Source organism: Lynx rufus, unplaced genomic scaffold (assembly GCF_022079265.1).
Source record: "Lynx rufus isolate CCGP_SWC_20201006 ecotype Redwood Valley unplaced genomic scaffold, mLynRuf1.p SCAF_1, whole genome shotgun sequence".
Taxonomy (NCBI): domain Eukaryota; kingdom Metazoa; phylum Chordata; class Mammalia; order Carnivora; family Felidae; genus Lynx; species Lynx rufus.
This window is the reverse complement of record NW_025814823.1, coordinates 180,808,711-180,829,551: the sequence shown is the minus strand read 5'-3', so window position 1 is coordinate 180,829,551 and position 20,841 is coordinate 180,808,711. Positions and strand designations below refer to the sequence as shown.

General features: G+C 47.0%; 1 protein-coding gene and 1 non-coding gene across 3 annotated transcripts in view; one reads left to right on the top strand and one right to left on the bottom strand.

Moving 5' to 3' along the window:
- Positions 1-2,347: 2,347 nt before the first annotated feature.
- Positions 2,348-20,841, top strand: part of WWC1 (WW and C2 domain containing 1) — a 153,896-nt gene continuing 135,402 nt past the window's right edge. For both annotated transcript variants that reach the window (XM_047073130.1, XM_047073140.1), the window contains exon 1: positions 2,348-2,466. In XM_047073130.1, the coding sequence (XP_046929086.1) occupies positions 2,348-2,466 (119 nt within the window). The remainder of the gene's footprint in view (positions 2,467-20,841) is intronic.
- Positions 20,397-20,500, bottom strand: LOC124523316 (U6 spliceosomal RNA). The gene has a single exon (XR_006964979.1). It is a non-coding gene; the product is annotated as a U6 spliceosomal RNA (small nuclear RNA).

The following is a 20,841-nucleotide window of genomic DNA, read 5'->3' as shown; positions in this document are numbered from 1 at the left end:
CTCTCTCTCTCTCTCAAAAATAAATAAACATTTTAAACCTTTTTAAATAATTTTTAAAAAGCCCTATGAAATCTGTATATTTTTCAGACCTAAGACTTGAGACTTTAGTTAAGCAAGTTATTCAAGGTCACACAGGCAGAAAATAGGACAGGTTTGGGACCCAAACAGACTGAAGAGAATTTGCTTCTTAGCGAAATCTTTATGAAGCAAGTATCAACAGAGATAAGCATTCATCAGTATCCATAATATTCCAGATCCAGACCATGGGTAGGTCCAAGAGTTACAGAGTAATTAAAAGAAGAAAGAAAGTATAGGTTAATGATTGAGTGGCGAAGACAAACAGACCTGAGTCTACTTATTAGTTCTGTTTCCCTGGCCAATAATACAGCGTTTTAGAGCCTCGGTTTTCTCATCAATAACAATGGGTATAAGTATTCCCTACTCCAAAGGGTTGTTGTGAGGACTAAATGAGATTGTGTGTGTGAAGCACCTAGCGCCATTTTGGCTTTGCTTTTGAGCTACTGCTCTAATCAGTAATAGGTTTTTATATTGTGAAAGTTTGGCCCAGTAGAGGACGTGAAGAGGGCTGTGGGAATCCCCCTTAAAAGGATGAAGAACTCCTACTTAGGGGTGTTGTGGGTCAGTCTGAGACCCATGATTCTGGACTTCTGTGCATGGCATCTATGGAATGAAGGAGGGTAGGCAGGGCCAAACACTGAGCTCTAGGTCTAGCCTCAGGGAAGTAACTGACTTTGCATGGGAGGTAAGGAACTGCCATGGTGGGTCTTACCTATCAAGAGAAAATGAGGCCAAAAGCATGGGATTCCTTCCCTTGCTCAGCACACTCTGGCCCATACAGCACAGGATGCTGGCTCCTCGGGGAGACTGTGGGGCTCAGACAAGAGGATACACCGCAATGGGCTCCAGTCCTCCAGGCCAGCTTCCTGCCAAATATCCAGGGCAAAAATGGTAAAACATACATTCAGGAAACACAGACAAGCCAGTTGATCCTTAACCTAATCATGCCACCTTTTTATATTTAATTACATACTTTTAATTTCTCAAGAAATATTACGATTTTAAATTTTCTTCTAATTTTTTTCAAAATGGAACTTTGTTTTGCTGTCTTGTATTTTCCCCCAAATCCATAACATACCTACCTCAAAGTATCACAGGACAGAGCCCCATGTGAAGCTGCTAGCCCACAGTTTGGGAAGGGCTAAGTACTCAATTCAGCTAACAACACCATCATTATATTACTTTACACAATGTTTCCCCTGACACTCTTTGGAAGTCCTCCCCGGGGAGGGGATTCATAGTATGTACTCCTAATCTTAGGGACCCTGAGGAGAGCTAGCTACATTAGCAAATACAGGGGTGGGGGGATGGTGAAACAACACGGGGAGAAGAATGGAATGAGAGGGAGACAGATGGTGAGTGTGTTGGGGGAAGGGACCAGAGATCCTGGAAAACTTATGTTCCCTGATTCGCAAGAATGTTTCCATTTAACCACTTCTTTCCTGACTCCTGATGCTACATAACAGAGAAGTGGGGAGTTGTAAGATTTGGGGCCACCTGTACCAAGAGCCTGGACACGGGGTGGAGTGAGCCGGGAGCGTTGAAAAGCAGAGGCATAGCGGGTCCTGCTCCCCCACCTGGGGCTCCAGTCCTTGTCCCGTACCCAGGTACGGGCTGTCTGCCTTTCCCCTTGCAAGGGCGGCCACCGGTTCGGACAGTCCCACGAGGGGGCGCGTCTCGGGGCCTAGGACCCGCCCTCACAGCGCTGGGCGCGGGGAGGGGACCCGGGAACCCAGGCGCCCAGCGCTCCGCCTCCCGTTTCCGGGGCAGCGCGGTTACCTGCACCGCCCGAGCCGCACCTGGCGGAGGCAGAAGTCGCAAAGCGAGCGAGCGCAGAACGGCTCAGTGGAGAGGGGCGACTGCGCCCGGCCTGGGGGAGGAAGAGGAGGAGGCGGCGGCGGCGTGGAGGGCGCAGCGCGCCGCGCGGCGGAGGAGAGCAGGAGGCAGCTGCGCTTGGCTCGCTCTGCCCCGCCGGCCGGGCGCGTACCCGGGCCCGCACCGCGCCGCTGCGGGCGCACATGGCAGCGTGAGAGGCCGGCGGCGGGAGCAGCGGGCGGCGCCGGGCGGGAGCCGCAGGGCCGCATGGACCGCGGCGCCACCCCGGCCAGCCCCCACTAGGGCCCCCAGCCCGCGGGCGCCACCTCCCCACCCCCCCATCATGGTGCCTCGGCGGCCGCCCGGGCCGGGTACGGCCGGCCGGAGCCGCTGAGCCGGGTGCCCCCGCGGCGGCCGGGAGCTGCATGGGGGAGCGCGGGCCGCGCTCGGGAAGATGCCCCGGCCGGAGCTGCCCCTGCCGGAGGGCTGGGAGGAGGCGCGCGACTTCGACGGCAAGGTCTACTACATAGACCACACGAGCCGCACCACCAGCTGGATCGACCCGCGAGACAGGTAGGACCCCGGGCAGCCCCCACACCTCCCGGGCTGGCCTGGGGCTACCAGCCTGGACTGGGCAGGCGGAGCAAGGGAACTCTGCGAGCCTCTTGCGCTTTCTTCAGTTTGCCGCCCCCATCCCCACCCCCACCCCCCGCGGTCTGGAGCGCTGCTCCTGCCCGGGTGGGCTGCTGGGAGGAGGGGACGGCCAGTGGGTTGACCATAGCCCCCACCGACTCCCCGATGGAGGACTTAGGCCCCAGCCGGCACCTGCCCAGAGTTTTGACCTTAAGCTCTAGCCCCGCCCCCCGCCCCTTTTAGGAAGAGGTCGGGCGGGGGCTGGGGGGCGGGCAACTTTGCCTTGTGATTCTGGGGCTTCCCAAGGAGGCTTTCCCCAGCATGAGGGGGGTGATGGGGAAGCATCTAGTTTGGTGGGGGTGGTAGGGACCCAGGATTCAGTGGGAAACTGCTGGAGGAAGGACTGTACGCGGAGGGGAAGGCAGCCTAGAGTGTGGTTTTTGACAGGTGCCTGGGAGGCTCTTGAGAAGAGCATAGGAGCAGCCAGGGGTGCTGGAGGCCGGAGTGGGAAGGAAAGGAAGGAGCGGGGGAGGGCTGATCTGGGAGACTGGTTCTCCAGGAATCTCACAGCAACTTGGAAGCTGTTAGGATGTAGATGGAGGTGAGAGGCCTCCCGCAAAGCCCTGCCCATCGCCTCGTTCTCCCTTTCTTCCTCCGGGGTCCGGAGTTCCTCAGCTCTGCACCAGTGCGTCCTGACCTTGGTGGGCACTAAGGCGGCTGTAGCACAGGATATTTATTTATTTATTTATTTATTTATTTATTTATTTACTTATTATTTTGCTGAGGCAGGTGGAGTCTGAGATGATTGGTATGGCATGGCTCTTAGCTTCCAGACTTTCACCCGGTTTTGATTGCTTGGCATTTCTTTCCACACACACATACACACACCCTCCGCATGTATGTCCTGAGAGGAGGCGAGAACCACCCTCTGAGATTGCTTTGTTGTCCTTCGCTGTCTTGGTCTGTGGTCTTAGTGTCTTAGGAATGTGGAATTTTCACCTGGTCAGTGTGACCTTTGGGTGTTAGGTGCCTGCAGAGTAATAGAGATGAATTTTTTGGACCCTTCGTCTTATGGGGTTGGGATGGAGGTCCCGGAAAGTCCAAGACAGGGTGTGTAGCAAGGGTTTTAAAAAAAGGAGCAGAAAGAAAATTAGAGCAGAGATTCCCAGTAGTTTCTGTGAGCACTTTAAGTTAATTCATTTAACATTTACTGGGTGCTTACTCTATTCTCAGTACCATGTGGGATGTCTCAATGTAATATGGAAGATATTTTTTTTTTTTTTTTTAAATAAGCCCTATGCCCAGTGTGAGGCTTGAACTCATGACCTCAAGATCAAGAGTCATATGCTTTACCTACTGGACCAGCCAGGTACCCTTGGAAAAGAAATTTTTTTAATTTTTTTAATGCTAGAGAAAACATCCCTTGGGCAAGCTGCTTTAACTCTAAGCCTCAGGTTCCCACTTTGTAAGATTAATGGTTTTCTTGGAAGGGAAGGAGTAATAGTCGAACTCTAAAAATTGAAAGGGGCATAGATGATCAGGGCCCAGCTCTTATTTTCAAAGGTAAGAGAAAAGTTGAGGCCCAGAGGTGTGATTTGCTTGAACATGTTGATCTTTCCACCACTTGCCATAATACACCATTTTCCTTACCAGCTCTGACGTTCTAACCTTGTCCGGACTCACTTTCCTTCCTCTTCATTCCCCCTCAGGGTCATCTGTCCCCAGGGACGCTGTTACAGTGTTGGTGCACTAGGCAGCCCCTTGTTCTCATCTAGAACATACACAGGTTCAGTCTTCTGTTTCTTCCCCAGTTTTGGTTCCTGAAGCTTACTGAGGCCAGTGTGCTGTCAGCAGTGGGATGTTGGAGGACTGAGACAGCCCTGCACCCAGCAGTGCTCCCTCACCCTAGTCGTGAATTTAGGGACTTCTCTGAGGCTCTGAGAGGATAATACAGCTAGAGAAAGCTTCTCAATTGTTTACCCTTGGAAGAGGGCAAGTGTAAAACTGACTTGGCTACAGCATTATTTTTCAAATTTTAGTATCATGTGAACCACCATCATGATTTTATACTATATCGATCTGTACTGTTGCTTATTTAATATTTGACTTTAAATCAACTGAATTTGAAAATTTGAAAATTTGAAAATTTTCAACTCTCACAAATGGGAAACCAGTAACATGTATTGTCATAAGTAGATGAGATCCTCAAAAATACAGTGGAGCAGAAAAAAAAAACAATCCAGTGCCATTATATTATAGCTCTCTACTGTAGCCTGCCCATACCCAAGCAACAGGTGTCCCCAGCCTTTGTTTTTAGGCAGATTGGCAAGCAGTGGAGAGGAATTAAAAACATACTGGCATTTAACTAAGCTGCTCACTTCACCTTGCAAGTCATTGGTTTTAATGCATCTTCCTACCTCCTGGTCATTCCACCCACAATGGGCTGGTGGGGGTGGGGACTGAGTTTGGGGTGCTGAAGTGTACCTAGTGTAACCCCAAAGTCACTGTTGTGGTGGGCCAACTGGAAATTTTGAGAAAGAGATGAGCAGAGGACATCCACTTGTGGCTCTCTGGAATTTCCCTCCTGTACACCCCATTAGGGAATTTTGTCTTGTAGTCGTGCCTGTGTGGCCTCAGGTAAAGCACTTGACCTCTTTGAGGTAAAGTGCTCCATTGGTGAGAGAAGACAGTTTATTAGATGGTCACAGGACCCTGCCAGGTCTCAAATGTGATTTCGGACTCCTTGGCCTCGTCTTACCCCTCTTGACTCCATGGCCGAATGGGGAGAGGGGACTATAACGAGGAAGAGGAAAAAAATTAAAGCATAAACGAGCCAGACTTCTTCTTTGGGGTGGTGGGATGGGGGAAATCAATTCTGCCAGGGTAGTTACATCTCTGCAACTGATTAATGCTGTGAAGCGGAAGATCACATAAAAAATTCTGCTCAAGTGTGTGTGTGTGTGTGTGTGTGTGTGTGTGTGTGTGTGTGTTTGCATTTGTCTTGGCTTTTTCCTTACCTGAATCAGGGAGATGCCCACCCATTCCCCTGAATTTAAAAGAAGTAAGTCAAAGGGTCCTTCAGTCAGAAAAGTGATTTCTTAGCCACGAAGAACAAAATAGCGTCTCGGGTTACCAACCCTGAAGAATGTCTTGGCACATTCCTCCCTCTGGGGCTGAGCTGTTTCGTGTGCTGTCCGGCATGGAGGCTACTGGGGGTAGGGAATCCAGTTTTCAGCTTCCCCTTTCACCAGCGGGTCGGAAGAGCAGCCAGGCAGGCGGCCTTGCCAACTCTCTTCCCTTCTCACCCAGGGCAAGACTGGGAGGCCGAAATTCCTGAGGACGGTTGTCCCAACAACCGGAGAGGGTCCAGTGGGCAGCTTGGGCCCTGCCTACTGGGCCAAAGGCTCCAGCGGCACCACAGGCTGGCCTGGGAAGGTGCCGGGCCTGTGGGGAATCAGGTGCTGCAGCTCAGGTCTCCCCAGCCCTTTGGAGCACTGTTCCTTTAGCAGAATGGCTCTGGGTGCTTCTGGGAGCTCCCAGCAAAGGGCCAGCATTCCTTGTGTATTTAACTTAGTGGTATGCAAAAACAAATATGCTGATTGTTCTCCGAGGAAGAATGGGTTGTTTGAACTGGTCCTGCCAGAGAAGGTTCTTGAAGCCTAATTCCTGCTTAATCTGTGGTGTGTGTTCAGACCTTCTTCCAGGAACCACCTGGGAACTCTGTAGGCACAGTTTCTGGGGCTATGTGATAAGTACCGGAGGCCCACATGGCTAAGAGGCTATGTCAAGAGGACCCAGCAACTTCTCTCATGATAGGAGGAACTTTTGCTAGTAACCTTGTTATTTCAGAAATGATTTATATTGTAGGAAGTTGGTCTACAGTCTTAAGCTCTTAACCTCCTTCTGGCCACAGACCCTTATGAGAATCTGACAAAGGTTAAAGATGCTTCCTGAACATTTAAGATACAAAACAGATGAACATAAGGGAAGGGAAGCAAAAATAATATAAAAACAGGGAGGCGGGGCAAAATATAAGAGACTCTTAAATATAGAAAACAAACTGAGGGCCCTGGAGGGGTTGTGGGTTGGGGTGATGGGCTAAATGGGCAAGGGGCATTAAGGAGGACACTTGTTGGGATGAGCACTGGGTGTTACTATGTAGGAGATGAAGCACAGTTCTCCTCTTGAAATCGTTATTGCACTATAGGCTAACTAACTTGTATGCAAGTTAAAAAAAAAACATGCTTCCTGAAGGAAAGTGCAAGTGCATAATTTTGGCACATAATTTCAGGGGGCTCTTGGACCCCTGCCATACTCCTGCCATAGATTAATTTCAAAACTGCTCATCACTGCCTATATGCTCTTCTGTTTAGCTGGGTAGGAAACAACGACTGAGCATTTATTATATTCAGGCAGTCTGCTGAGTACATGGGTGATTTCCTTTAATCCCTCTAATAACACTGCGAATAGGTACAATGGGGAAACTGAGGCTGGTGGGGTTGAGTTTGGTGAAAGCCACTCAACTTTCCTGAAGCTGTAATGCCAATGCTAGGTACATTGAAATCAGAAAACGCATTTCTAACCACTGCACTACTCAGCTGCCTACTGAATTAGTTGCTGAAGCAAGGCCTGTGCTCCCTTGCCTAAGGAATTTGGCCTTGGGGAATGGAGCGAGGACAAGCATGATTTCACTTACCTGTACCATTCTGGTGTGACCAGGCCACAGTTAACCAGAGAGCAAGTATGGACAACGGAAAGAGGGTGAGCCTTTGAATCCTGGCATCTTGGGGTGCCTGGGTGGTCAGTTGGTTAAGCATCTGACTGTTGGTTTTTGGCTCGGCTCGTGCTCTCACAGTTCATGGGTTCAAGCTCTGGGTCAGGTTCTGGGCTGACAGCAGGGAGCCCACTTGGGATTCTCTCTCTCCCTCTCTCTCTCTGCCCCTCCCCTGCTCACAGGTGCACTCTTTCTCTCTCTGTCTCTCAAAAATAAGTAAACGTTAAAAAAAAAAAAAAAAGAATCCTGGCATTTTGGATCTGCTACTTGCTACCTGAGTGAGTGACCTTGGCAAGTCGCATATTCCCTCTGAGCCTTAGTTTTGTCTTTTCTGTGATAGAGACATACATATAGTTGTCCATAATGTTATGGACATTAAATAAGCTAAATCAGATAGGGCAGTTAGCACGGAGCCTGATACCCACGAGGTACGTGGGAACGCTAGTTCTTTTAGCTTTTATTAGAAAATGCCTGTGAAACACTTGAGTCAAATGGAGACTCTCTGCCCAGCTCTCTCCCCAGTTTTCAGCTGGGAAGGACCTTTCTGCTCTTGTAACCCAGCCCTCTCATTTCACTGATGAAACTAAGACTCAGAGACAAGTGACTTGCCCAAGGTCACACCTTGAATCTTTAGGAAAGATCTTTTTCCCTCTTTCTTTTATGTAAACTTTTCCCTAAAAATCAGATCCAGTTTCTCCTCACCCACATAATATTTTGGGAATATTTTATGCTTGTGGCTCAGTTATTTTCCATAATCCTTTCTGGTGGTGTAGACCAGCAGGTTTCTTTCATGCTCTCACAACTGTTGGTGAGTTGTGTCCTAGGATACTGAATTTATGCTACACACTGGGCTGAGCCTTTTCTATTATCACATGCCATCCTTTTGCCAACCTTGTGCGGTAAGTACTGTTATTATTTTCATTTTCAGATGAGGAAACTGAGACTTAGAAAGATTAACTTGGTCAAGGTCACCGGGAGGTGCTGCACCCCAGATTGGAAGCCAGGTAGTTGGACTCTTAAATCCACACTCATATTTGCTGTAGCTACTCCAGAGTCCCCTGTCAATAAGGTGGAAAACTTGCTAGGGTTCTCAGGGAGCTGTGTTGCAGAGGAGGCTTGATCAGAGAAGCCCATGAAATCCTCGGGGGATTAGGAGACTGTTGGGCACCCCCCCCCCCGCCTTCTGGGAGCAGCCAGCTAACCAGAGCTCTGGGAAGGAGAGAGCAGAGATGGAGGCAGAGAAACTCTAAAGGATACAGTGTGTGTTGAGAGCTCAAAGTCGTTTCCAAGTCGCTTGGGTAAATGTTCTCGATGGCCAGGGAATTAGTAGCCAAGGCAGCTACTCTCTGTCACCACCCCTCCGGCTTTTTGCCTAGCCGAACTGACCTGATTCTCCAATCCCCTGGGATCCCAGGTAGCTATGAAACACTGCTCTTTTGAAGAGAAGAGAATCAGGTTGCCTTAGTTACTGCAAGGGTAGGAACACCAAGCTCAGGTGCACATAAGGGGAGACAAGGCTCAAAGAAATGGGAGTTGGAAGGTGGCTGGCGTGCTGCCACACAGCATCTTGGATAGAAGAAGTCTTGGTCAGGTTTTGGTGGCATTTTAGGGGTTGCCAATTCAGGTGCAGTTGGCAGTCCATGCTGACTGTCAGGAGCTCTCTCTGGCCATGCCTGCCTCCAGGCAGTGAGGATCTACAGCCCCCAGCTCAGCGAGGGGCCCTGGATAAGACCCCTACTTCCCTTGGAGAAATGGCTTGGGTGACATCTCCTAGTGCTTCCACTTGGACAAGGGCAGATGGCTGGATCTGGGCTGAGTGTGTGTGTGAAAAATTCACATGCCCTGCGTCTCCCAGTATGGAGAGGGCCAGCCGGCTACAAACCCTTAGGCAGAACAGCGAGAGTCCCTGCTTGCTGCTGACGGGCTTCTCGGCTGCCTTGAATCCCTGTTTCAGAGTGAGATAAAAGAAGAGAAAACTCAGAAACTGGATACAGTGGTGTTTTGTTATTTAACCTTCGCCAGCAGGCCATTAAGCCTCCAGCTCCTGAGCAGTAAACCTCTTGCCAAAATAATTGAGACGGGGACAGGCGTTTAGTGTTGTTGTGTTGGGAGAACATAGAACATTCTATAAAGATGCTGGACACAGTGGGGGATGGAGAAGAGAGAGCGAGAAGGAAGGGAAAAATGGACAAGTGCCGTGGGTCACATCCTCCCCTTCCCCCTACCGCCCCCGCCCCACCTCCCCAGCCCCATTCGCCTCCTCAGTGCTTCTACCCATGACATCTCACCGGTAGAAAGAAATGGGATCTTTCAGTTTCAAATGTCTGCCAGAGAAAAAAGACCGTGGCTTAAGTTCTCACTCAATGGTCAGACAGAAAAAAAGTGAAGCTGCATCAAGATTAGGGACACCTTTGTTGCCTTTTTTCTTCCCCTGCTCCATTCATCACACTCTGGCAGCCAGGACACCAGGCCAATGGCAGCTGCTGACTTTCCCCAGCCGGCTGCCTGCTGTTGCTGGGCCTGGTTCCGTAGCAGCCCAGCTGTCCCCACACTGTCTTCCTCCCTGCCCAGTGGTGGTTACTTGTTTCATTGGTCACTGGGGCAGCCTTAGGATCCACTGACTGGGACCTGACTTGGAAGGATAAAATAGCAAGATACAGGCATCAGGTGGCTGCTAGGATGAGGTGACCTTGGGATAGCCTTCTGATCGAACATCTGTGATGGCTTTTCTTAGATAGGACTCTTAGCATTTCACTTTGTATTCTAGGAATTTCTTCCAAGTGCGTGGTTTGTCTTTGTATTACTAGCAACAAGAACAATAACTGGCATTAACATTGGTGGTAATGAGGATGATAATAGTTATATTTAATCATCATTATCTAGTATCTGTCACGTGCTCATTGTATATTCCTGGCATTTTGCAAATGGGGAAACTGAGGCTAAGAATGGTCAAGTGTTAAATTTAAGGTCACACAGGTAGAATGAGGCAGAATTTGAATCTAGGCCCATCTGATTTCAAAGCCTTACTCTTTGCACCACTGCACAATCAATAAATTTGGAGAGGGGGGGAAGCAGAGGGAAGAGGACCTTTCTAACTACAGAGAAACCAACAGAAACACACCTATCAGCGTCTTGTTCTCTGTGGAGGAAAATGTGTGCTTCCAGCCCAACATTGGTCTGACGATCCATGCTATTCCCTGCAAGTAGATAAGATCTTCATAAAGATCTTCACAGGGCACCAAATCAAGTTCTGGCCCCGTCATTACACGTAGTAAGTGGCCTTGAACAAGTTTCTTCTCAGAGTAGGACCTACCTACCCCCGGAGGATGAAATGACACCAGACATGTCAATTCTTAGCCCAGTGCTTAGTGCACATGAGGCTTTCTAATGGGAGCTGTTACTCATCAGGCTCGTTTGCCCTCCTGTGCATTGGTAGAGGAACAGGAACCATTGTTCCTTCCTTACCAACTCAAGTGTCTTCCTGTAAGCCAGGGCTCATCTGAGCCAGATTGACATCAGAGCTTGCAAACCACCTTGGCAGCCCTCATTATATAAATAAGTCAATAAATTCTTTTACCCTAGTCTTATCGGAGACAAGCCCTTCTTTGGAATTTCTGGAGTGAAGTGACTCTTGCCAGTGAGCTGGCACCAGGGCTGTGTGTGAAGCAGGGGTAATGAATTGCAGTTGTCATGGCAGAACTAAAAAGGCTGATGCAAAAACTGAAGGTATCTGGAATTCATTTGTAACTGCTTGATACCATGTCTCTTTGCTCGAGAAGTGCCTCCCCCCTCCCCTTCACCCCCAGGACTGTTTGAGAGCTGTTTGAGAACCTGCTGATTTTAGCATGGTGGTGGTGCAGAAGGGCATTGGTATTTATCTCGTCCCACCCAGCCAGAGGTTGGCCATTCATTCAGCAGGTATTTATTGAGTGCCTACTGGGCTTCAGGCTCCGTTGCTAGTGCTGAGGATCAGAGCAAAGTCCCTGCTACAGCAGGGTGTACCCTTGGGCAAGGGAGAAGGGCAAATAGTTGAACAGATAAGTTGCATTATAACTGGGGGCTTGGTGTTCTCTAGAATTCTTTTCCCCATCTTAGGAAGATGGAGGGACAGACCTGTCCGCCGCACCTGTTGGCAGTTGTGCTGTGAATTTAGCTTTGGAACTGGAGACATTTGTGCCTTCAGTAGGGTGTTGCCAAGAGCCTGTTCCGATGAGCTGGGCACTGTGTGCGCTAAGAGCTAGAAATGCGAGAGTGAGACACGACAGTGTCCAACTCATAATATTTACTACAAATTAGTGAGAGAGTCATCAAGCTGGGCAAATATAGTTGGAAACGCCAGGCTCTCTGAACCTTGGTTTCCTTCCTCCACTGTTTCATGTGGACTCCTTTAATCAGAAATATTTATTGAGTGCCTGTAAAAGGATAGGGTGCCTGTAATATATAAGGCATTGTCCCAGCACTGGAGACTCAGCAGTGATTGGACCAACAAAAATCCTGTCCTCATGGAACTTAGACTTTAGAGCAGAGGTTGTCAACGTGGGGAAGCCTCAGAACCCCCTGGAGGCCTTGTTAAACCCCACTCCCCAAGTCCCACCTCCTCCCCCACCCCCCAACTCTACTCAGTAGGGCTGCTGTGGGGCCTGGAAATTTGCATTTCCATCAGGTCCCCAGGTGATTCTGAGGGTCTTTGCTGTATACTTTGCAGAGCCACTGGCATTTGGCTCATTGACTCTTCACATTAACCTGGGAGAGAGTACCATATTATTCCTGTTTTATAGATAGGGGAACTGAAGACAGCTGGTGAGGTAACCTGGCCCTCCTTCTTATGCTAAAGGAAGTGGTTTCATAAGCAAGCACTGTTTACCTGCATAGCTCTGATTGCTCGGAGCACACCAGTTGTTCTAGGTCTTTGGCTAACCTGAAGCCCAGTGGTGGCAAAATGTGGAATGGTTTTCTCCTCCATTGTGAAATAAAGCACAGGGAAGCAGGAAGTCTAAGGGGATTCCAGAAGCCAGAAGGACTTCTCTTCACATTAGAATGTATAGCATTTATGTATCCATACTCTGGAGAGAATCAGAGGACATCAGTGCTGAGCTGCTCTGCGGAGAAAGAGTGGAGAAAGGGTCACTGGGCTCCTTCACCCCTGGGAACTTATGCCATCCGCCCAGTCCTACTTCAACCCTAAGGAGTGTAGCAGAGGTGTGTGGAAGAGGTAAGTGCCTCTTCTCACTGAATCCTCACAAACCCTATAGGGAGGCATTGTTTGTGCTGGTCCCCTTGACCACAATTTGGATTTTACATCCATCCTTGTCACCTTGTCACAAGTTCCGTGACCTTGGTTAAGTTATGTAAACCCTCCTGAGCCTCAATTTCTTCACTGGCAAAATGAGAATAAGTTAGAACATACTTCATAGGGTTGACCAATACCAAATTAGAGGTGTCTCATTATATTCAAGTTCCACTCTCTGGATAGTTCTAAATGCAGCAATTAAGGCCTCCTCAGTATATTTTATAGCTTTATCGATCATTATATAGTCACTGCTCAATTCATATATTTAGAGTACCAGGTCTTTTGGACATAAACCACTTTCTTTTTGTTTCTCTGAAAAATCTGATCTTATTTAAGAGATAAACATCTTTCCAGTAAACAATGGCTTTTGCTAGATAGGACTATTAAAAGATATCTTAACAGCTCAGGGAGTTTCAAAACCAGCCTGAGTGCTTTAGTTCCATTGCTGACATAAAACAAACATTTGCCAGCTGCCAGTGGAGACCCTGGGTATTTCATCAGCCTCCTCACTGGTCACCCAGACCAAGTTGTCAAAATGTGGTCCCAGACTAGCAAGCATATCAGCTTCTCCTAGGAACTTGTTAGAAACACAGATTCTCATGTCCACCTTTGCTCTACTGAATCAAAAATTCTGGGAGTGGAGCCCTGTGATCTTTTAAGGGCCCTCCAGGTGACTCTGCTGCCCCTTCAAATCTGGGAACCACTGGCCAAATGTTTGCAGGCAGAATGACCTAAGATATTTTGTTAGTGGTCACAGGCAAAAATTTGACCAGATTTGAAGAACCTTCTGAGCCCAGGTAGGTGCAACCAACTGAAATGGTCTTCATTGCCTTACGAACATTTTAGTATCATCCCCAATCTTATTTTGTCCAAGCTGGACCTTCAGCAGGCCGCACCATTGCTCAGCATCTTTGCTTCAAGCTTCAGTTCACAAATAAAGTTTAGAAAGGCCTTCCCCATGTACCTTCCGTAGTAGAACAGCTTGACTACCTGGGTGTTCTCCATCCATGGTTATTAGGTAGCCCAGGGGCTGGCATGCTATAGGAGTGCACTGAGCCAGGAGATGAATGCTCCTCACTTGTGAGTTTTAGATTCTCTCTGGCCCTTCTTCAGAGCAACAAGTCACTTGCCTTCCCTGAGCCCTAGTCTCCATTGCTCTACCACAGGGAATAATAACCCTTGATCTCCTTTCCACAACAGCGATAGGAGCTGGGGGACAATAGGATCAGTCAGTGATTCTCCAGTTTGATTGCATGTTGATCTCACAAGAGGGGAGTGCTAAAAAATACCCATGTCTGAGATGCCTGGGGGGCTTAGTCAGGTAAGCATCCAACTTTTGGTTTTTGTTCAGGTCATGATCTCACAGGTTCATGAGTTTGAGCCCTGTGCCAGGCTCTGTGCTGACAGTGCAGAGCCTGGTTGGGATTCTCTCTCTGCCCCTCCCCACTCTCAAAATAGATAAATAAACATAAAAAAAAAATACCCATGTCTGGTCCACTCCCAGACATTCTGGTTTGATTGGACTAGGGTATGGTCTGGGCATAGGATTTCTAGGGTAGAGCCAGATTGGAGAACCATGACTGTAGGTAAATATTGTCTTTCCTCATAAGCACTTGTAGAGTGTCAGTGAGATTACATGAGAGTACCGTCTAAAAGGTTTTAAACTAAAGATTTATACAGTTCTACCTAGAAAAATTGAGATGATTTAGGAAGTATTTAAAAAATAGTTGTGGAAGGGAAGAAGTAGATCTATGGGGGATGTCAATCACCTTCCCGTTGAGCAGTTTCCCCTCTTCTGTACCTGTCTTGTGATTTCTTTCCTGACATGTTAAGGATCAGAGAGATTTAGGTTCATCTTTGCCTTAATGTGAAAATCTTTAAATTCCCATTGCAGCAGTAATGCTTCTGAATAAATTGGTCTAAGCTGCTGTGGAGATGTAAGCCTGGGGGTTGGGCCTCCAGTGCATCTTCTGTCTGACCTCAGCAGAACCCAGTCTGGATTTCGTACATACATCTGTGTCCTTGAGCCTCCAAGAGAGTGGGGAGTGCAGACATTGTCACCATATAGATCATAGCCTGTGGGTAAGAACTAATAATAGCTAACATTTATTAAGACTTTAGATTATGCCAAGGTCTGGGCTGTGGGCTCTGAATGCATTTTCCAATTTAATTCTCATAGCAGCCCAATGAGATAAGAACAGATACTATCTCCATTCTGCTGATGGGGAAACTGAGGCTTAGGGAGTTTGAAAATTTGGCCCAGGATTATAAGCTAATAAGTGGCAGAACTGGGATTCAAAATCAGTCTGCCTGCCCCCAAAGTGCACGTTCTTCAGCATCCTGTAGGTCAGGCAAGGCTGTCAGGGAGAGCAACACTGACTTCATACTGGTAATTCAGCCCAGAGCCCCCTTCACTATGGTGATTCCTGCAGTGGCGACTTCTTCCAGTGCTCAGGGTCTGTTTGGAGAGCCAGACTTTTGTGTTTGCTCTACTCGTTTTAGCAGATGTCCTCCTTCAGTAAGCAGGGTGAGTGAGCTGTTTTTCTGAGTACAGTAGGTTTTACAAAATCCCCCCAGGGTTCAGTGACCTGACGAAATTCTTTGGTCCATGGTGGTGATCAGCATCCTTCTTCACCTTCCTTAGTGACTGTGTTCAGTAGAGCTCCATCTCTTATTACTTTGGCACAAAAGACTTAGCAAGAATCAAGTTCCTCTTGGACCTTGGTGTCTTCACAGCACATGGGCTTGGTCTGCAACATTCTTGCCTGCCCAGCGGAACATGCTGTAGGATGTTTGTTTGGGGTTCACTAGAAGTCATTTGCGTCATCTCAGGCCCAAACTGGCTCTAGCTGGGCATGAGTTACCTTGCACTTCTTTGGCACATTAGGTAGAATTGAAACAAAAGAATACCTTACCTGCATGTATTTGGTTTTTGGTGGGAGCTGTGCTAGGAAAGGGTACAGCAGTGACCAAAGGCAGACATTGCCCTTCATGGAATTTATACAGAAATAATGAAAACATAATGTAATTACACACTAGGAAAATGAAGAGGATCCTGTGTTAGAAAATAGCATTTCTGGGGCACCTAGGTGACTCAGTTGGTTAAATGTCTACCTCTTGATTTCAGCTCAGGTCATAATCTCGTGGTTCCTGAGTTCAAGCCCACATCAAGCTCTGCTCTGATAGCGTAGAGCCTACTTGGGATTCTCTCTCTCTCTGTCTCTCTGTCTCTCTCTCTCTCTGCCCCTTCCCTGCCCATGCTCTCTCGTGCCTGCATGTACTCTCTCTCTCTCAAAATAAATAAACTTAAAAACATTTTTTAAAAGAAAATAGCAGACCTTGTGAATGACACCAGAGGTCAAGCCATAAAGTTGTAAAGTTCTGTAATTAGAAACTAATTAGAAACACTGAATTTGCTTTTACCTTTAAATAAAGTACATCTATAATGATGGCCTGTCTCCCTCTTTGACCAGGTTTTCTTAATTCCAGTCAGTAGCTTTCACATTCAACTTAGTGGTAACAAACACGGTTTCTTCTTAACTTTGGCCAAGGAGCTAGGTTTCCCCTGAGGCAGCATCATCTATTGAATGCATACATCTGGACCCCCTATGAGTGGCTTAGATGCAGATTTCCAGGCCCAGCCAGTCAACATAATCAGAATCTACGGGTTATGTGGAACTCAGACTCCACATTTGTAAAAAGAACCCCCAAGTGATTTTGATGCCCTCTTAAGTTTGAGAACCACTGAACCCAACCAGGACTAGAATCCCTCCAGCCTCTTCTGCAACCTGGCCTACTTCTTGGTCCTCATAGCAAAGAAATCTCTTCCTTTCTTCAGGCATCTGTGGATTTCTCTCCAGTGTGCTCAGGTGTTCCCTCTCCAAGAATCAGTCTTCAGTCTGTATGCTCCTACCCCATACCCCTCCCTCTGAAGAACACAGGAGTCCTGTAACCACTGGCTCCATAACCCCTATTCACGTTTTAGTGCTCCCCCCCCCCATGCTCTGATCACAGTTCCAGAAAGGTCACAGGAGCCACACAGTGATATCTTCCTTGACTTAACAATGTGGCTGCCCCTCCTCCGTCACCGATGTCCTTTTTTTCCTTTATTTTTATTTATTTTGCTGAGATATAATTGACATATACATTTAGTTTTAGGTGTACAATGTAATGATTCAGTTTTGTATATATTGCAAAATGATCATCACAAAAGTCCAGTTAACATCCATCAATACATAGTTATAATTTTTTCTTCTTGTGATGAGAACTTTTAATATTTACTCTTAGCAATTTTCAAATAATGCAATGCAATATTGTTAATTGTAGTCACCGTGCTGTATATTATATCTCCAGGGACTTATTTTTATAAATGGAAGTTTGTACCTTTTGACCTCCTTCACTTATTTTGCCTGTCACACCTCCTGCCTCTGCCAACCACCGATCTGTTCTCTGTATCTGTGAGCTTGCTTTGTTTTGTTTTGTTTTTGGATTCCATGTATGAAATCATACAGTATTTATCTTTCTCTGTCTTATTTCACTTACCTTAATGCCCTCAAGGTCCATCCATATTAACACAATATTTCATTGTTCTTTATGGTGGTAGTATTCCATTGTATACATACACCACATTTTCTTTACCCATTCATTCATCGGTTTCCATATCTTGGCTGTTGTAAATGATGCTGCACTGAACATGGGGTGCAGATACCTTTTTGAATTAGTGTTTTCATTTCCTTCAAATAAATACCCAGAGGTGGGATTGCTAGGTCATATGGTAGTTCTACTTTTAATTTTTTTGAGGAACCCCCATACTGTTTTTTCATAGTGGCTATACCTATCTACATTCCCACCAACAATGCACAGGCATATAGTGGTGGTGTTGACACACCTCCTTTATTGGCAGTCACTCTTTTTTTTTCTTTAAATGTTTATGTATTTTTGAGAGAGAGCACATGAGAGCATGCATGAATTGGGGAGGGACAAGAAGAGAGGGGGGCAGAGAATCTCAAGCAGGCTCTGCACTGACAGAAGAGAGTCTGATGCGGGGCTCAAACTCATGAACCATGAGACAATGACCTGAGCTGAAGTCAGATGCTTAACCAACTGAGCCACCCAGGTGCCCCAGCAGTCACTCTTCTGCAGGAAAGGAAAGGCATTTTTTGGCCTTATCTCCTATTGCTCTTCCCTAATAGTGTCCTGTGACCGACCCCAGGCTTTCTGCTACCTCCTCCACAGTGAAAGCTCAAATGCCCATTTCCAGTTATCTGCTGGACATCATTTCTGGGTCCAGACAAACACTGCATGCAGTCAGTCTACCACAGATCTAAACCTGAATCCAGCCCTGGTCTCTTGCCTTTTCTGCCATTACCATGAGAAAATGCCACTCTAAACCTGCATGGTTCAAATTCTGAAGATCCAAAAGGTATACAGCAAAATGTAGGTACCCCTCCCACCTGGTCCCCACTTACCCAGTTCCCCCACCACACACAGGCAACCCCTGTTTCCATCATCTGGATTCTTCCTCCTATCTAACTGCCAATTCTTCTGCCCTTTCTTTTGTAGACTCTGACACCTTCCTTTTCTGTTCATTCCTATTGAAGCTTAATTGAAAATAAAGACAAAATGAGAGGCCTCCCCCTCCAGCCAACCTGTAGCCTGCTTTCAGATTAGTCTTACATAACCCAATGCTGACCACCCCTCTCTTCATACTCTTTAGGGCCCTCCTGAGTTTACTGAGGGGCATCCTTCTGAGTTTGACAGTCAAAACCTCTCGAAGCTGGTCCCACTCCATTTTCTACATCTCTCATTCTTTGCCTCGCTTTCCTCATTAATAAGATGGTGGTGATAGTAGTATTGACCTCATACTATTTTTAAAGATATTTAAAAAATCTTTTTCCCATGCACATTTTGGAATCTTGCAAATTTTGATATAATTTTAAACTTACAGGAAAGTTGCAAAAATGTAAGAAATTTCCATACACCCTTTACCCACATTTACCAATTTTTATGTTACCCAGTTACCTTATAGTCTCTCATTTTCCCTACGTGTAAGTTTGTGAGTCTATGTATGTTTGTATATATATACAAACGCATATAATTTAATATATAAGACCATTATATATATAAACCATTTAAGAGTAAATTGGTTATTACTCAAGTTAGACATCACGTCTCTTTGCCACTAAATACTTCAGTGTTTAGTATCTTTTGTGTCTGAATGCCTGTATATGTGTGTATAAGAAACAAAACATCCCCTTACATAACCATACTTCATACAATTTCAGTAAGTTTAAATTAAACTGTCTAAAATACTTTACACAGTGCCCAACAGCATTGTAGGTGCCAGTCATTGTTAGCTGTGGTTACGGAGCTGTCTTCATTAGTCCTCTTGCTTGTAGTCCACCTGGGTTAGTGGCAGTGCCCAAACATGTCCTGCACTTTGCCATTCTCCCGTTGTGGGCCTGTTTCCCAGCCCCTGCCTATATCCAGGGAAGTCCCGCCTCCCTCCCAGGCCACGGGTGATGCTACCTGCCCCATGGGGCCTTCCCTCTTCCCTCATCCATCATCTCCCTCCCTCCTCCTGCCTGGAAGGGATCTACTTTAAGTCAAGTCTGTTCTAGTCAAAAGCAGGAAAAGCCCACACGAGGTGGTTCTTGAAAAAGAGGCTGCTATGAGCTTAGATTTCACAGGAATCTAAGAAAAGGAATAGCAGCCCCCATTGCTGGGCAGGTGGGAGCTGCCTCTGGAGGCCACGAGAGGTTTCTGCTGCCTCCTGAAATCTACAAACAACAAATCTAAAATAAATTGCATAAATTTGCAAACCTTGTTTCGAATCAGTTCTGCCTCTAACTTGCTGTGTAACTTCAGGCAACCTACTTAATCTCCTTGAGCCTCAGTTTCCTGGTTTTCTACAAATAAGGCTAAGCATAAGAAAATAATAGCCAGGATTTTATTGAATGCTAAGTGCTACGCTAAATATTCTATATTTATTAGTTCAGCCAGCTGTCACACTGACTATCTAGGAGAGGTACTATAACTCTCCCCATCTACAGAGGAGGAGGTGGAGGCATAGAGGGGGCTAATGTGATTTGCCCCAGAAAGTGGCAAAACTGGGGTTCAGTTTCGGGTTGTCTGGCTTCAGAGCTCTCACTCTTAAATTGCCATCCACTTTGAATCCATGGATTCTCCCATGTAAGGCACTTAACTGACAGCAAGCCTCAGACTAAATACTCAAAAATGTTAGCAGTTATGATATTACCACAGCATTAGATGACCCCTATCGCCTTCATGGCCCCAGCCTGTCTCATAACCCTTCAGCCCAGCAACCACAGCTAACTTGGTGTCCAGAATTTCAAATTCGTATGAGAAATGCTGGTTTGGAAAAATCACAGAGCTGACCTTCACTTGGACTCAGTCTGGTACAGGAAACCATGACAAGGGAAGCGTCAGGGATGCCGTGGTGCCAACCACAGCAACTGTCTGCTCAGGACAGGCTGTGGGCACGTGGCCATCCCCAGGTCATTCTTTCTCGGAATTTCTAGAGTAGATTGTTCTGATTCGGTGGCAGTGAGTAAGACCTGGTGGTTACTGTATCTGAGCACATGCTGGATTCTGAGCTCTGCTTCTGGCCTCACCTCTGTGTGGCTAACTCCCACTCGCTTGTGTGATCCCTGCCTTCTTGCTACGGGAAGTGTGGGCTGTGGACCAGCACATCAGCATCGCCTGGGACCTTGCTAAAAATGCAGAATCTCAGGCTCCACCCCAGGCCCACTGAATCAGAAACTGATTTTTCTTGTTGTTTGTTTTTTAAACATGAAATGCTACATGAATTTGTGGGTCATTGCGGAGGGGCCGTGCTAACCTTCTCTGCATTGTTCCAATTTTAGTATATGTGTACTGCCGAAGCAAGCAAAAGAAACTGCATTTTAACAAGATCGCAGTGGCCCTTACGCACGTTCGTGTTTGAGTAGCACTGACCAGACCATTCAGTACTACATTGCATAGCCGTGGCTTGTTTGTTCGCCTTAATTTTTGGTTTTTGTTCTATGGCTGACTGTGCCTCTTACTAAACTCTGATGTAGGGTATCCCACATAGCTGTATTATCAGTAAACACTGGATTATTACAACCAGTTATAAACACTGTCCGTGGAAACGAGTTCTTAGCCTGTTCCCAGAGCTCCGCATGGGATGAGGGATTGAAGCTGGATGGGGTGTGAAGGTCAGTTGAAAGGGGATCACACCTGCTGACAA